The following is a 17,500-nucleotide window of genomic DNA, read 5'->3' on the forward strand; positions in this document are numbered from 1 at the left end:
TGACATATTCAAAACTGTTGATTCGAGGAGAGAAGAAGCCCATTCCTATTTCAGTCAGGCGTAATGCCATTCTAAGGGACGTGGAATGGCTCTGTACGTTAGCGATGGTTTCTCCGCATCTCAAAGGCCACTGTTTAACTGTGGATGTCATGAAACACAAGTGGCTCAAGTCTGTGGAAGGCTGAAGAATCTTTTTGTTTTGGTACCGATAGGGATTCCAGTCGGGAATGTGACGAAGGTAGACAATTAGGCATAGATGTTCATAAAGAAAAGTTAGGTTAGGTTAGGTCTGTCTGTCTGTCTGTCTGTCTGTCTGTCTGTCTGTCTGTCTGTCTGAGATGAATTTTCTGGTATCTGTAGGGAACGAAGTATATTGCTCTAGCAATAATCTCCCGTATTTTACTGCTTCATGTTCACTTCACCCCGGGTGCCTTTTTTTTATTTTTTTTTTATTTTTATGTTTGTAATCTGTATGTTTAAACTTTGATTACTACGGTAGTTTGCTCGGAAACGTTGGTAATAGTGGAACTGCATCATTTTTACTTCTTTGTATGTTACTTGTATACATATGTGTACTATGTATGTATGTATGTATGATGTATGTATGTATGTATGTATGTATGTATGCGTGTGTAGAGCGAGAGATAGACAGATACGTGGTTTTTTTCTCTTGAGGGAAAAGGAATCGCTAAGTAATAATGATAGCGTACGCACAAAGAATTTCCTGGTTTTTTTTTCTTTTTCGCTAAGCCATAATCATGTTGTAAGACAAAACCATGTTACAACTTCATTTTATGTTTAAGTTCGTAGTATGACTACCCACCGCCCATAAATGTGTTGTCATGCGTAGTTTTTCTCAAATACTTTTTACTCTGTAATCTATTTATGTTTCGTTAATAATGTGTTGTGGTATTATACGCATCATTTACATATTTAGATCCGTTTTTCTTTTATTTCACAACCGGAAGCTTGTTTCACATGTTTGTTCGCGCCCTCACTTCGTGAGATTAAGCATGATAATAATGATTTCCGATTCTGTGAACTTTCAGGCAGCGCTCTATAGGGGCAGTGTGTAGCGCGTTTCTGTAGCTGCAAGGAGAACAGAGAGGAGGGGGTCAAATTCAGCCGTTGCGTTGGTCGGATGAGGGAAACCGAGCCCTTCCGCTACTGCTGGGGATAAATTTGGTGGCTGGGATGGAGCGCGATGAGGGATGGGCGGTTCTGCAGGCAGGCCTGGTGGATGGCGGCCGTCGGGGGAGGGTGCCGGAGGGAAGGAGGGAGGGAGGGAGGGAGATTCCCGTTGTTAGGGTTTGGGCGATGAATTCGTCGGGCCATGAATCTGCTAGGCGTTGCGATGGTCACCATGGCAACAAAGCACGCGTGTGGCTGCCTTCGGTTGCTAGTGCCACGTCTCGTCACCATTCCTGTCTCGCTGTGTCGCTTCCTAAGGACATCTTCCCTTAATTTGCTTGGCACTTCAGGGCGCTTCTCGAGCAAAGTCGGGGCGCTGCAAGCAGCCGTCTCTACTTATGCTTTGAAAATGAAGAGGAAAAGAGGAGGAGGAGGAAGTGGAAGTCCTTCAACACTTGGTATCAAATGAGAAGTGACGCTATTTGTCTTGATGAGTTCTGTAGTAATTAGAGGAGAAACAGAAACATTGATGATAATGAAAATTTGGACGGGTAAAATCGCATAATCTCTCGATTGTTATTCCTTTGTTATATCTGTCCAACAATATATTACAACGTTTGCAAAAAGGATAGAATGTTTCAATCATGAGAGTGGCTATCTGTATGCGGTCTGAATGTAACCAGGAAAATGGTGCCAATAAAGTTTGAGTGTTCTCTGTACACTTAGCTCCCCTTGACAGATAACGTTTTCGTACCTCACGACATGGTACTAATGTACCTGAGATAGATTGTGGTGAATTGTAGCAGACACTGGTTGCGCGTAGTGAGCGGGGAAGGAGGAGGGGTGGAAGAGGGGAGGAGGAGGAGGAGGAGGAGGAGGAGGCGGAGGGAGAGGGTGGGAGGAGAGGGGAAGGTTTTAAGCTGCGGCACTGAACGTCGGTCAGTGTCTGAGGAGTGAGTGCCTCGAGCGGACCCGAAATTACTCGAGTTGTTGTTGCTAGGTTATGTCACTCTGATCTGCGCTTTTGTAGGTCTGAATTGTCGGCCGTTAATCGGTCAGCGAAGTGGAAATAAAGTTACATTTTAATAACAAAACATCGGGAAAGCAAATCGCTGAGGTGGCGGGAATCAGATACAACACTCATTCTGTCATGCCGACAGTCGTATTTCTACATGTGATTTTAAGGTTCCGTGAGCTTATCAGAAGTAAATTGCCCCTCATTAATAATGAGCTGCAGAATATGTGTAAGCATTTAGGAGAAGGCACCGCCTCGCGCCACAGTGAACGAAACACTGAATTGGAAATGTGTTAAGGCTAGGGCGGTTCATAGAGATTCCACTAAAGTCCCTGAACTTTGAACGAAATTGATTTTGTGTCATTTATTTAACTTAAGTGACAGACGATCGCTGTAAGTAGGGAAAGCCGATGGTTTCAGTGCGAGTGACTCCTTGAATTGCAGCGGGATCCAGGTGTCGCAAAAATGCAGGGAGCGTGAATACCTTTGAGCCTTGCTGCGTCGTGTCGGCCGTAGTACTGGAGCCGTTGGCGAAATTGGAGCAGCGATGGAGAGGGAAGGCTGCGTCAAAGTACGACACCAGAAAAGAGCCGCCGAAGGCGAATAGATTCCGTCACTCGCCCCGTCGGAGTGCTGCAACTGCCATATCATTCAGGGATTTGCTAGACGACGCCTCCGACAATTCCTCATCTCAAAGTTCTCCTCCTCCTCCTCCTCCTCCTCCTTCGCGTCACCCACCTTCTCCTCCCCCTCCTCTACTCCCTCTCTCTCCGCCTCCTGACCCTCCTGCAACTTGCCCTCCACAAGCAACCCTTTCGTGTCCTGATTCATCCAGCGCCCTACGTTCTTCTGTAGAAAGGTCTTCCACCCCGTGTTCCCCTCCCAGTCGTCCTCGGAAGTCCAACGAAGCACCTTCGAAGGGAAGACGTCACGAGGCGTATGCGGGCATTCCAACCTGTGATTGGGCATTACTTGACCTTTTGACGTCTGGCCATGCCTTTGGCCAAGGTCAATCCGACGTGGTTAAAAAAGAATTGCCTGTTGAGGGAGAAGGGGAGCAACTGTCAGAGGACGCCAAAGATGTCTTTGAGTATCCTTGGAAGAAATTGTCACGGATTAACAAGGAACTGCCCGGTCGGAGAAGCACTGCCCCTCCGGGTAATTTCAGGAGCCCGACGCCTGTCAGTGCTTTACATCGTCTCAGATTAACCAAATCCTTGGATGAGCCTCCCAGTCTGATCGACTCGAAACACCTCTTGCTTCCTCCCAGTCCGAGCTTCCTCATGGGCTGTGCCCCCAAAAATGACACAAACAGCAGGTTGTTGCCATTATGCAAGGTCGAGGATAACATTTCCAATATCTCATTTAGCCAGTTAGCATCCGGGGGGATTGCTGTGTCCCCTGAATCTCGAATTTCAAGGTCTTCTTCTGTATGTGACGCAAAAAATAACTATCTTCTTCCTTCTGCTGTACCTGCCAACCAAGACTTGACAATTAGCACTGGTGTGCATTCACATAACGCATCGACGATCCCATCCCGAAACTTTTCGATCTCAGACAGCTGGTTTGCTGCTACGATGGTGTACTACGCTAACATGCAGTACCTTGCCCATTATGGCAATGTGCACGGAGTGACGATGGTAAACTAACGTGTGTTTATCTTCCATGAACATATGTTTATTGTATTTTTATCAAAATTTATTCGTTTGTCCTTTCCCGTAGGGGGTCCCGTAGGGGTAGTGCCGTCAGTGCATTACTTAGGGTTCTTTGCAGCGTCCCTTCTGACCCTAGCTACACCTTTCATTCTTTTTACTGTGCCTCCGTTCATATTCTCTGTCTTCCATCCGACTTCCCATCCTCCCTAACAATTGTTTCATGTTGCAACTGCGAGGTTTCCTACTGTAACATCTTTCAAAACTTCTTTCTTCAATTTCTCTTTCATCGCTAAATGACCTCATAGGTTCCAGCTCTTGGCCTTTGGCTTAAATTTTATATTCTATTCTATTCTATTCTATTCGTTTGTCCTTTTTTGTTGTAAATGACGTTTCAACCACATGCTTTCATTTCTGACTTGCATTGAAAATCATTATTCCCCAATTTTATAGGTAGAGTTCATCTCAGCTGTAGTTTGCGCGCAAGAGTTATGCAATCACAGCATTCTTGCAAATCAGATTATTTCGCTTTGCTGATATCATTCACATTACAAAGCTCTTGATACGTTTCTTCTTATTAGGAACGGCTCGCTTTCTTCATTTCTCATAAAATGTGGCTCGTTTCTTGGATTTTCCATGGAGAAATCTACTTGGAAAGCGATTACAGAAAATCAGTTTCTTCTTTTGTTGAAAGTTTTAAACAGATGCCCAGTTATACGATACCATGATTATAAGGGCTAACTTACTATGAATTTACCGTAGGTCTCTTGACTAGCATCAATTTTTGAAGCTTTATTGGTGTACATATATTGGTTGCGGAGATAGAAATCGTGCATCTTAAAGGTCCTTCATGTTGATCTTCAGGTTTTTCTTGAAGTTCATGGCTGGAATCGAGGTGCCATATTTATTTTATTGCATCATCGTCATTACGGTGTTTGAATTTTGGGCCAGATTTTGATTCAGAATGCAAATGTACTGGAAAATAAATATACTAACAAGATGATAATTATAGTAGCAATGTATTTGGCTAAAGTGCGCAAAATAATAACAGCAAATGATAATGGTGCTAGCAGTAATTTCAGTGGACATCAATACGGGAAGAAGTGAAACGATGATGACCCACCAGATAAAACGTAGCCATATATTGATTTCATATGTATAACTGAATCACGAAAGTTTGGAACGTGATAAATGCATAAATAAAGGTATAAGCCACGAAGGCTTATACCTTTATTTATTGATTTCATATATACCAAAATATAAACAGCCAGACTTATGGCATTTCAATCGTTTGACCTTAATAAAGATAATGAATAGACGGCAACAATAATAGTTCAAAATGTTATTAGCCTATACGAAAATTGTGATAGCATATAATGACAGACCGAGTAGAGGCAGTGTTTGCCTTCTCACCCAAGTTTGCGACGCATCTAATACCACTGTGAAGGAAGGAAGTTCTGGATTATTGGTTTGATGCTTTATCTTAACCTGAGTATTCATGTTGTGTAGGTGAAGTTGTATGAGCATCTCAGTAGTGAGTTGGGTTCGTTAGTCGTCGTCAAATAAATGTTACATAGAACACCGAAGAGGTTTCATGGCCTGTCTAGCAAAGCTTGTTCGTAGGGAGCGACCTTGAATGTTATAGCGACACGAGCACAAGAACAGGAATTTGGTTCTCTTTAGATGCGTAGGGATATCTGTGGGTCATCAACATACCTAAGCGATTGGGGAATCGGTGAAATTCATTAGGGATTTGCTTATGCATTACATCAAATTAATTTGCAAATTTGTTTCCAGTGTCGGCGAGTCGCTGGAACTCTTGCACTTACTTTACGATTAGAGTATCCTTATCTAATAGAGGTTATTGATAGTATAGCAGGTTGAGAGGAAGTTTAGTATATAGGCGTTGACAAGATGATACTGAGAGATGTCGCCTTGTCAAAGTTTATTCCAAAGCTGAGGTGGCATGTCAACTCCCATTGGCCAGAGACATGCCTTGCAGAAAACCAACAGTATGAAATGGTAGCCGACTGGAAAGGTGTACTTCTTCATCAGACCTACAAGAGGAGTTTCATAGGCGAGTCAGAGTATGAAAAATAGCGCAAGAATTTATGTCATAGTCAGTTGTTGGTTGATGGTTAGTTTTGATTGTTTATACGTGTAGAGAAAGACGGGCTTGGGTGCCCAAATCAAACCAGGTCGCAGCAGGAAAAGATTAGCCTATTGGAAAGAGCAGACAGATAAATACTACAGAAACTAGGAAAGAATAGTGAGGTGAAAGCCTCTCCCGATATGAGAATAGTTCTTAACACAAGCATGGATAAGTTCCACGCAATTCGGAGAGGAGTTGTTCAAGGAAATTTTTTACATTACAGCATCCTATAAGCAAATGCAGCTTCTGAAAATGGAATACCGTAACTCTTCCCGTATATGATATTCAGTGGAATTACGATTATTCAGGGAGTTAACCATCTATTGAAACTCGAGTTCTGAGAGCAAACATTTCTGTCCACCTCTATGACTAGACAGTATCCTAATAATTGTACTATATGTCGCTAGTCTGATGAACGTATTGAAGCGACTACCCGTTTCCCGAACCCTGAATCTCGGGACAAGAATGGCCTGTGTGTGTGTGTGTTTAATCGCTTGATTTGCTCGAGCGGTAACTTGAAGTGCTTGGAAGTGTAAGCTAATGATCTTTGTTGAGAACTTTTGTCTCGTTCATTTATGTCGTACTTCACTCATATTGAAGAGGTATCTTGGAGCCCCCTTTTCATTTTTTTCATTTTTCTAGTAATGTTAATAATGGTTCAGATTAATATTTACTCTGAGACCCTCACGAAATCCAGACTGAATCTGTTCATCTTTTTTCTCTGCAGTACTTCAGAGCTCTCTCTCTCTCTCTCTCTCTCTCTCTCTCTCTCTCTCTCTCTCTCTCTACGTTCAGGAAGGTCTCCAAATGTCATTCAGACCGGGAATGAACTAACTTTTGTGCTAAATCAAGCAAGTTCAGGTCGTACTATACTGAGAAGGGAAGGGGAAAGGTGCAAGTGATGAAAAAAGTTATGAATGATTCCTCTTGATTTCAAAATTCCTTTAAATCTTCAAGAAAACTGTTACCATCCCTTCCTTGAAAAATCTTGGGGCAAGGAATTGAAAAGCTAAGTATGTTTTAAGTCATTATTACATTACGGTCTGACTGGTGATTGCATTATAAACATTATTTTAGAAAATGAACTTGGCATGATATACCCACTGGATTACTGGGTTATTTTTTTTATTTAATAGAGTGGTTGGTCGAGGGCACATTGAGTTGTTCTTGGTTAAGCCGCTAAATTATTTCAATCCTATCGGCCTACGAAGTTTAAATAAAATTTTGAGAATTGTCACGCGGAATAAATGATGTTTAGAATTGACGTTTATGCCACCCAGAAATAACTGTACTCACTGATACTTTCAAGTAATTTATGTCATTTTTTCTCAGGAAAGGAACATCTTTCGCGCCTGATGACAGTTTTCATTTTGAGAGACGAACCTTCACTTGTGTAGGTTCCCTTTTCATTCTATGTTGGCCGTAGAAAACAATACGCTTTTATTCTATAATAATTATTTGCATTTCACTTCGTTATTACGTTTATGCTTCTATTTAATGAGAAATTAGATCATTTAACACCATGAAGTATGGGACAGTAAATGCTCTCTTTCTCCCTCTCGCTCCCTCGCTCACTATCTCAGCAGTTGAGAATTAACTAGTTTATTGGTCCTTTTACACAAATCTGGTAGAACGAGAGAAATTAACGTGTCTTTTATTTAGAAAATATATCCTATATAGAGGGCATTTAGATAGGCGTACGGACAGTCTAGTTATTGAAGGGCTGCTTTTAAAAGGAGAAATGTTTAATGGTGCTGTTTTTGTTCCTCTATGTGACTGATGCCAAACGCACCTCGTGATATACCAATACTGTAAAGTACTGTGTGACGAATCTAATATTCATTTGATTTGGAGAGGTGATTGGGAGAACTTTAGCGAGTGGTGGTTTAATGAGTTATCTCTTGGTTGAAATGTGATTTTGTTTTGAAAGTGTCACCAGAGTTTACTTAGTGCAAGTTGCAGTTGGTAAAAGAACTATTGGATGTCACCAGAAATGAGTGTTGGCCGAGCGTAGTGTCCTGTGGATGTCGGTCTCCCTTTTCACTTAACGAATCTGGAAATGCTTGACAGTTCTTGGTCGCCGCAAAATCTGCTACTACCCTACGAAGCCGAACCATGGCGAACCGTCACTATTGACCTGAGGAACCAGAAGACTTGTCAAGAATGAGGGAGAACTACCGTTTCTCCCGAATCCTACAACGTTTAAAGAAATGAACATTAACTCCGAGGCCTAGATACAGAGGAGGTCTGCTCACTTCCCCCAGAATCCCCCACGGAGGCGGAGTTTTGTCTACCTCCTTTTTGCGTCAGCAGGTGAATTGTCGTAATGAACAGTTGCCTCAAAGATGTGTCAGCGTCCACGTAGTTACCCCTGGTGGGAGGCGACTCCACCCAGTTGGGTATACCTTCTCTCTTGGCGTTGATTAACTATACTACACTCGATGAGCGGAAAGACACGTCGCGCTAAGTGCTCCACAACGTGCTGGTTCAGCCAAACTCCAAAACAAAGCTGGAAGGACAATGGAAACTTGTAAAGTTGACAATTCTGCTGACAGCGTTTTGTTAATGTAGAATTGTTTGTTTTGTTGAAGAAATAAAAAGTTCCGGCCATTATTTTGCGTTTTGGAAGCGATAATGATTGTGCTCACTTCACTGCTCTTTAACTTCTCTTTAGCAGTGACCTCCAATCCTCTCGTCTTAATTGATGTATTTGCTAAGAAATCATTTCTCTATATTGCTTCATTGACCTTTTAGCTGTTCTCTGTTGATATCCGCTGTCATTGCTCTTCATGTATCGTTCAACTGTGGCTCTTGAGTCCCTACTATAGTAAAGATCTGGCCCATATAAGACTTAACTGTTGTCCATTTCTTTCTTTCCTCTCGCCTGTACTTTAAATGACTTCAACATAGTTATTATTCTTGCTTAAGATTTGTTAAAGAGTGATCATATGGTTTAAATTGCCAAATTCGATGCCTTTACGTTTTGTTGATTTTAGATGTTGAAAGTTTGTGTACCTATTCCCATTACCAAAACTCTATTCTGGCCTTATATGTCCCTCTTTGTAATATTGCTCTCATATTCGGGAGTCTTAGTTTCTGCCATATTTTGCCCTCATTGCGTATTCCCTAGATAGTACTTTGGGCAGCGCTCCATAGATCTGATGTCAAGGAAAGATTCCGTCCTATCAAAGCTCCAGTTTCCACATTTGTTTAGAAGAAATTGGTCATTTAGGCCTTGCCCCTGTAGGGGGATAGTACCGTCAGTGTGCCTCTCTCGGTGAACTGTAGGCATTACTTAGGGGTCTTTGCAGCGTCTCCTCGGTCTCTAGCTACAATCTGTCATTCCTTTTACTGCACCTCTTCATTTTCTCTTTCGTCCTTCTTTCCTTCCACCCTTTTGCTGACAATTGTTTCATAGCGCAACTGCTTCGAGGTTTTCTTCCCGATAACCATTCAAACCGTTTACTCTCGATTTCCCTTTCAGCGCTGAATGATCTCATAGGTTCCAGTACTTGGCCTTTGGCCTACATTTGATATTCCATTCCATTTATCCATTGCACTGTTTTGGTGATACAAGTTTTTCCTCTATATCTGGACTTTGGGATTTCCTCCATACTTGTGTTTTCCCACATTCTTATATTCCTTCATTATTTACACTCTTGGTCTTTCACTTCCTTTTGGAGTTTACCTAACGCTTCTCGTTTTCCAGTCCAGTGCTGGACAACATCACATTTGACCACTTTATGGCCTCGGGACGAAAATAATAAACTTTTTGCTTCTCTTTAAAGTCAGGACATTTCATTAGCTTCCATTTTTACTTCATTTTCATTCGCCGACCTTTTTTGGCTCATTTATTAGAGTTGGTTCGGAAGTCCCTTTTATATAGTCCACTTTATATCATTTTTTTTACATTGTCTGCTGTTGGGTCACACAATGTTTGGCGTTAAGTTATTCGTTTTCTCGTAAGTTCTCGTTACATCATCTGTTGCCAGTTTTGTGAATTCCCAGTGGGTATGATTGCCATGCTATTCTTTTATCAACCAGAGTTATATATATCTTGCCACTGCATTGATATCCACTTAGTCTATCTTATGGCAACCATTTCAGTTTTCTTACATCAGTTTTGTCTAAAGTTCGCCTGTATGACCTGACCTCTTCACACCATCTTCAGTACGGTAGACAAGAACATGAATCTCCTGCTTTATCCATCCCTCGTTTTCCGTAACCGTAAGATTTCGGAAACCATGGCGCGAACTCTCGTTTTATTGGCCTTGATTTTAGATGAGTATTTTTTCCCTTTTTTTTCCAAACCGGCCCCTTCTCTCGAAGTCAACTTTTAAATGTTTTCATCCACAACAATTGAATCACTCAGTTGTCTGTCTTCCAAACATTCGAATCAAACGAAATTGGCTGCCATCCAGAACTTGAGTATATTCTTTCCATACTACATCACGATAGCAACTGAGCCACTTCATTGACTATCATCTAGAACTTGACTGTATTCTAAAGCTTTTCTGTATTTCCCCCGTCAATAACAACAGAATCCCAGTAAACTTACTGCTTTTTAATACCATATTGGTTTTATCGATAGCCTCTGAATCACATCACAGTGACAACTGTCCAACACTTGATTATAATCTAACCTCTTCTATACTGCCATTGGTAAACAGTTGAATTATAGTAATTTGATTACCATCCAGAATTATTATGTTTTAGGCCTTTTCCATATCGCCTCTGTTAGACAGTCACTTCGTTAACTACCTTCCAGAATTTGATTTTATTCCCCAAACTTTTCCTTATTGCATCTCTGTCTGCAACTGTTCACATTTTCGATGGCCGCATTGACTGTTTACACTGAGTCTACTGTCCATTCAGTTTCAGAGGGAAGGTTTTGCGTCAAAAGCTCAAGTGATTATATGCAGTCTTTTCACATGGGCGGGACCATATCTCGTGTCATTTAGTTCCTCTTGTTTGAATATACTATACCTCTTTTCTATGTATTCAGAAGCTTTTATTCACTGTCTGCTTACTTGAAATGGTTTTATGTTCGCCTGAAAACCGTTGGGCTTCGACTGGCGTCTATATTTCATTATTTCTCAGGCCAACATGAGACATTTCAACTGCCTCTCTGATGCAACAATCATTCCTTTCGTGCTTTCTTGTATATGTTGGGTCTCCCTCTCGCGCCCAGTATTGCTGTCCCAACATCCATCTGTTTTATTTTACATTTGTGCATTTTGTTGCTTCCAACATAATTCTGTGCGCGGGTGGAGATATCAAACCAAACCTAAGCTTTTTGCTCTTCAGCAATCCTTTAGGATGCTTTGACATCCCCAAGCCATTTTTTTCACCCCAGCAGACACACACACACACACTATATATATATATATATATATATATATATATATATAATATATATATACTATATATATATATATATATATATATATATATATATTATATATATGTGTGTGTGTGTGTGTGTATGTATTTATATTATACACATATCATATTTCATATATATATATATATATATATATATATATATATATATATATATATATATATATATATATATATATATATATATATATATATATATATATATCTATATATATATATATATATATGTGTGTGTGTGTGTGTGTGTGTGTGAAGATAAAAGGCCCATAAAACACTATTTTAACGTTGCATCCATATATTTCGAGCCATTCCTTCTGTGCTCCTGATCACTCGTAAAATATAGACATAGGATGTCGTACAAGAGTATATATATACAAAAACATATGTAGGTGTGGCAGTAAGTCTGTTGGTGACCCAGGAAGGGTGGAAATTAAACTATTCCCTGGTGATTTTTGGCCTCATTAACTCTCGTCTGGCGACTCGTCCGATAGTCGGATGTTCTTGGACACCAGCTAGAGGAGCAAAATCACCAGGGAATAGTTTAATTCCCACCCTTCCTGGGTCACCAACAGAAACTTACTGCCACACCTACATATGTTTTTGTATATATATACTCTTGTACGACATCCTATGTCTATATTTTACGAGTGATCAGGAGCACAGAAGGAAGTGCTCGAAATATATGGTTGCAACGTTAAAATAGTGTTTTATGGGCCTTTTATCTTCATATTATACTGTTGTATTACAGTAAAAAGACATTTATATATATATATATATATATATATATATATATATATATACACGTATACTTACATACATATATGTGTGTATGTGTGTATAGATAACCATTAACATTAGACGGGAATAGCATCTTAGATTACTACAAAGTTGTCACTCCCAAATTAATTCTGGAAGTATAAAAATGTAGAGGAACCGCTGTGTGGAAATTTCCACAAAGTTTTTCATGAACCTGAACAAAAGGCTCATTAGCAGTTCATCAGGCCCTCCTACACTCACTGCACTATGTGCTCTAGCGTTCATGGACTTCATTGCTTTTTTGTCCGGCATTTGTAAGGTCTTACATCTTCCCCCAACAAACACTTTAATCCATTCTTTTGCCTTATTTAACTTTCAACCAATTCTTCTACATAATCACATTTCTTGCAATTTCAGTTCTTACTCCACCTGTGCAAAAAAAAAAAAAAAAATAAACAAATATTTATTCATCCCGAGAACTTGATTCCTTTTATTTGCGTTCAGCTTGGACGCTCCATATCCATTGCTCAACAATCCTTCATATATTTCCACCTTGTCTTTCAGAAAAGTTCTTGATCTCTGTCCTGTCTTTTTATGCACACCTGCATTTTTTTTTTTGCTTCATCTGTTTAGTGACTCATTTCTTATCTTACTTGATCAGCATCTGTTTGTAACTCGCAAGCAGCTATTCAAAATAACGGCTTCCATTTTTTTTACCAAGCTTAGCAATAGACATTGCTCTATCTTAATGGTTGTCAGCTTATCCTTGCTCTCATTGACTCTCAGTAATGTCCTCTTTATAACACTTTCAAACGATTCCTTTAGCTGTTGAGTGTCTTCAGTCTCCCCTGTGAGCGGTGAATTATCTCCAAAGCTTATCCATTCTACATTACAGTACATTTACAATTATTCTAGTATCCCACGACTTAGCACCTACAACTGTTTACTCATTTCGTGCATAAGTCATCAGTAACAAAATTGATCAGCCAAAGAGGAATAACAGCGTGTTTCAGTTTTTATCCGCGAGGGTAACATCTAATCATTTTTCCATGGATTTTCATTGTTCCAAAAATTTCCTTGAAGGTATCAATAACATTCTAATTGCACCTAGCCGCCAGTTTTCTTCTTATCGGTCAATATGCTCCAGTGATCCCATGTAAAGGAAGTAGGGGGATAAAAACTTTCAATATATACATCCCCTTCTTTCTCTATTGCTTCTCCCCAGTCCAGTTCATTATGGGATGAGAGACAACCACTTGGCCCGCCATACACAATATTATTTTTTACTGCTATGAATCTAGAATCCAGGAAACCCAGCTCCCTCTAACCTCATTATACAGAAAATAAATGACCTCGTCATACAATATTAGTAAAGTAACGCAGAAATATTTTTATGTGGTGTAAATACTTTTAAAACAAATAGAAAGTGCTTAACACTTTGGCTGTGTCGAGGTCTCAGTACTCGCGTTTGACACCATTATCTCGGATGAAGACAGAGACGAATGCTGAGCCTCTCGTGATGGGCTTGTACAGCATTACGTCGTTATTTCTAGAGTTCTCTCCTATTTACTCTGAAATGTTGGTTTTCAGTCTCTTTTTTTCCCTCTTTGTTTTCTGTCACGACCATATATATATATACTCTCGTATCACAATTCCTCCTTCTGCCACACTGTCACTTAGCTGCACTACAACCCGCAGATTGGTAGGTGTTCATCTTGTATCTCCGGTGCTTTCCTGACCATACAAGCGAACGTTCCCGTACGTCACTCTGTACCTTTCGACTACCTGAGCCATAATCTTTGCCCTTCGCATTACTGCACTCATTCAACTTTTACTTTTGTCTCACTAACTGTCAAAACGTCTAACTTTTTCTAGTGTTAAGTTGAGTTGAATATAGAATTTAGGCTTAAGGCCAAGCACTGGGACCTATGAGGTCATTCAGCGCTGACATGGAAATGGACAGTAAAATGTCTGAAAGGTGTAACAGGAGGAAAACCTCGCAGTTGCACTATGAATCAAGTGTTAGATGGTGGAAAGTCAGATGAAGAAAGAGAGGGCCGGAAGGCACGCTGCAAAGAACCTTAAGTAATGCCGACAGTGCACCGCATGAGGTCCACTGACAGCGCTACCCTCTTACGAGGACTTTCTCTCGTGAAGCAAATCTACTATCATACATTTCTCTTGTGCACCACATCCAGGTGCATTCAAAACCGAAATACTTAACACACACACACGCACACATATACACTATTCGCCCTACAAATGTCCTTTGATAATAATTTCGTCCCCACGAGAGGACGAAATTATTATCAGCTAAAACTTTCCACTTCGGTTTAAATATATGAAAATATATTAATTCCGAAGTAGAGCGAATTAGATATTAAAGGACATTTGTAGCTCGAATAATTTATATGAATCACGGTGATGTGATAATTATTCACACACACACATATATATAAATATATATTATATAGATACATACACACACGTACACACATATATATGTATGTGTGTGTGTGTGTGGTGGCTAACATCAGTACAGGTATGGGAATGCCAAACTCAATGCATCCACCCATTTGGTCCTTCATATCACGCTGATATCGGAGCAGTATCTTTGTAATTAAATTTTGTATTTTTATAAACTAATATGCTGAAGAATTCGTATACAAAATTCTTCTGAAACGTGGCTCAATAATCCTGTTTATTTTGTGAGCCGATATAAAGTTAAAACTGCATTTCTTTCCTCTGTCGATGGTTTCTCAATAAAATAAAATAAAAAATCATAATTTTTCTTTTTTTGTGAAGATGCCACTTACGTACGTTTTCATCCTTAAGGAGCCATTTCTTTGGTGATTAGCAAAAGACGCGCTACATGACTTTATCTTCATTTTCATGTAGTTGCGATGAATTTCCCTCTCTCTCGTAGGAAGTTTTCTACTGCTCAGTTTCAGTTTCATATTATATATATCATTAATTGTTTGGATTTATTGCCAGAGATTATTATTATCCATTGCAGTCATATCTATCTGCGCTTCGTTGATATTTTATAAAGTGTATAAAGAAGCCATGGATCACTGGTGCTGTGAGAAAAGAATTTGTTTGGGTGAAAGGAAGAATGGAAGGAAGGAAGGAAGGAAGGAAGGCGGTAACTGCTAAATCATCGAAGCAATCGACAGGCGCTCAAGTGTTCTAGTCACTATAGCAACGCCTTCCTTTATGCCTGATAAATACTGCAACGACCACGGTCGTTGCCTCGCTCCACCTCCCCTCCTCCCCTCGCTCCTTGGCAGCAGCCACACATCACTCTCGATGTTGCAACGCCAGTTAGATGTCATGCTCAATCAGTCAATACATCAGTCTCTTTAGAAGTTTCCATAACCTAGTTAGTACTAGGTGGTCGTCGACGGTTGGATCACGTTCGGTTGCTTCGTACTCTATCTATATATATATATATAAATATATATATATATATATATATATATATATATATATATATATATATTATATGTGTGTGTGTGTGTGTAATAGACAGTCAGATAGATAGATAGATACACATATGTATATGTGTAATAGTGTTCTTCACATCTTTATGCATCTGTTTTATGACATAAATCTCTTCGTGTCAGGTTGATTTATACAAATACTAAATTTCAGGTTGCATGCTGACGTGTGCGTTTGTGTATTTTTTTACGAGGATTAGAAGATCATTAAGGAATATTTATATATTATATATGATGGTGATTTTCATAATAAAAGATTCACTCAAAGTTGCTAATGTGGTGTAACGTGTGTTCATTTATATTGCATTATGGCGCCAGGTAAGTAGATTTGTATTTGTTGAGTGAAACAAACAAGCATTTTTTTTTTTATGATAGGGAACTTTATTGACGTGATTCTGGGTTACTAACTTTGTGCTCCCTCCCCGTTTCCCCTCTCCAACTCCCCGTTCTGCCTCCCGTTTGACAAACGCCTGTTTACCACCGCTGCGTGCCTGCCTGCCTGCCTAACTTCTGTGCACTGTGTGGTGTTTGCCTTCCCCCATAACTCAAACACTGGTTTGTGGTGCGTTCATGTGCACTTTCACCGCGCCTCATCAACCGAACGCGGCCGTCTGACATGGATTGTGACGGGAGCACCACCATCGGACTAGGACGAAGGCGTGACTTATATGGTAAGCGGAAATACCCCGGCCCTTGATGCAGATGCCCAAGCAAATCTGGCTCACGCCACCCGAGTCTCTCCAGCCACGGTGAGTGAAACGGTAATGATACGATGGTGATATGATGATTCCAACACAGGAAAGAGCATCATGCAAACAGTATGTTCGTTGTTGTTGTTATTATTAGTATTAATAGAAGTCGTACAGACATTTTAGAATAGATCCCTCTTCATTTTTGCCTCTAGATATTGAGTTTGCGCATTTGTTATGTCTTACTTTCCTTTAAGGCTTCCATTGCAGCTTTGACCCTTTTAACTTTTTACTATACGAACAGAATAAAGTCTTTTGCAACCATTTATTTTATTCGAAGTAATTTTGGCATCTCTTATCTGTACAAATTGCGAATTGATTCTTTCATTAAAAGACAAACCATCCTGGCGTCCGTTCATTTTCATATTTGGAGTACTGTTACAGAGGTTTACTGAATCCCATTTCCATCTTTTTATTCTGGAGTAGTACAGTGTAAGGCGGCCCTTTTGAGTGATGTTGTAGTAGTATGTATGTAAGCAGGTATATATTTGTAGTTATTTCAAAATGATCAAAGATAGATGCCTTTTATATAACACGATAATAATGTCCAATCTCTACTTTTACAAGTTTCCCCATTTAAGGTGATCGTTTTCCATTATTGTCCTCATTCGTTCAATATCATTATCTCAATTTTTAGCATCATATATGACAACATTTTATTTGCGAGGCCACAGTATTCGCGAGATCACTCTGACTCCAATCTGTACAGGAGAAAATCAAGGATTTTCCACAATCCAGCGAGAGCAGTTGCGAGGGAATGTTTGTCAATCCATTAATGATTGGTACTATGTCGAGTTTTCCGTAAATGTAGAAAGTGCTTCCTTTACAAATACTCCTAGCGATTTCTTAAGCTATTGTGGCCTCAACCACTTCCACCCATCTAGATGCTATGGCTTAAAAAGCCCATTTATTTTATAGATTGTTTTGTTATATTTTGTCAGTAAAACATCAATATTTTAGTGTCTTTTCACTGTCTGGACTGAAGGCTGCATAGATTAGAGATAATGTGATTTATCACTGCCTGTTCACTGCTTTAACGAGGCATAGGTATAAACAAGATGCGTTTTTCACTGACGGCACAACTCACTTAGACCATTACAACACCTGGCAATTTTTCTAAGAAGTAGTAGTAAGTAATTACC

At 39.9% G+C, this 17,500-nt stretch overlaps 1 protein-coding gene across 1 annotated transcript in view; it reads left to right on the top strand.

Annotated features, from left to right (window-relative positions):
* The window catches only part of LOC135207258 (DNA-binding protein RFX2-like), a gene marked incomplete in the record, with an annotated part of 462,694 nt that overhangs the window by 328,412 nt on the left and 116,782 nt on the right, over positions 1-17,500 (top strand). Inside the window, 1 exon segment of the mRNA XM_064238912.1 lies at positions 16,260-16,280. Coding sequence (XP_064094982.1) covers positions 16,260-16,280 — 21 coding nt within the window.

The sequence above is a fragment of the Macrobrachium nipponense genome, chromosome 32 (assembly GCF_015104395.2).
Source record: "Macrobrachium nipponense isolate FS-2020 chromosome 32, ASM1510439v2, whole genome shotgun sequence".
NCBI lineage: Eukaryota > Metazoa > Arthropoda > Malacostraca > Decapoda > Palaemonidae > Macrobrachium > Macrobrachium nipponense.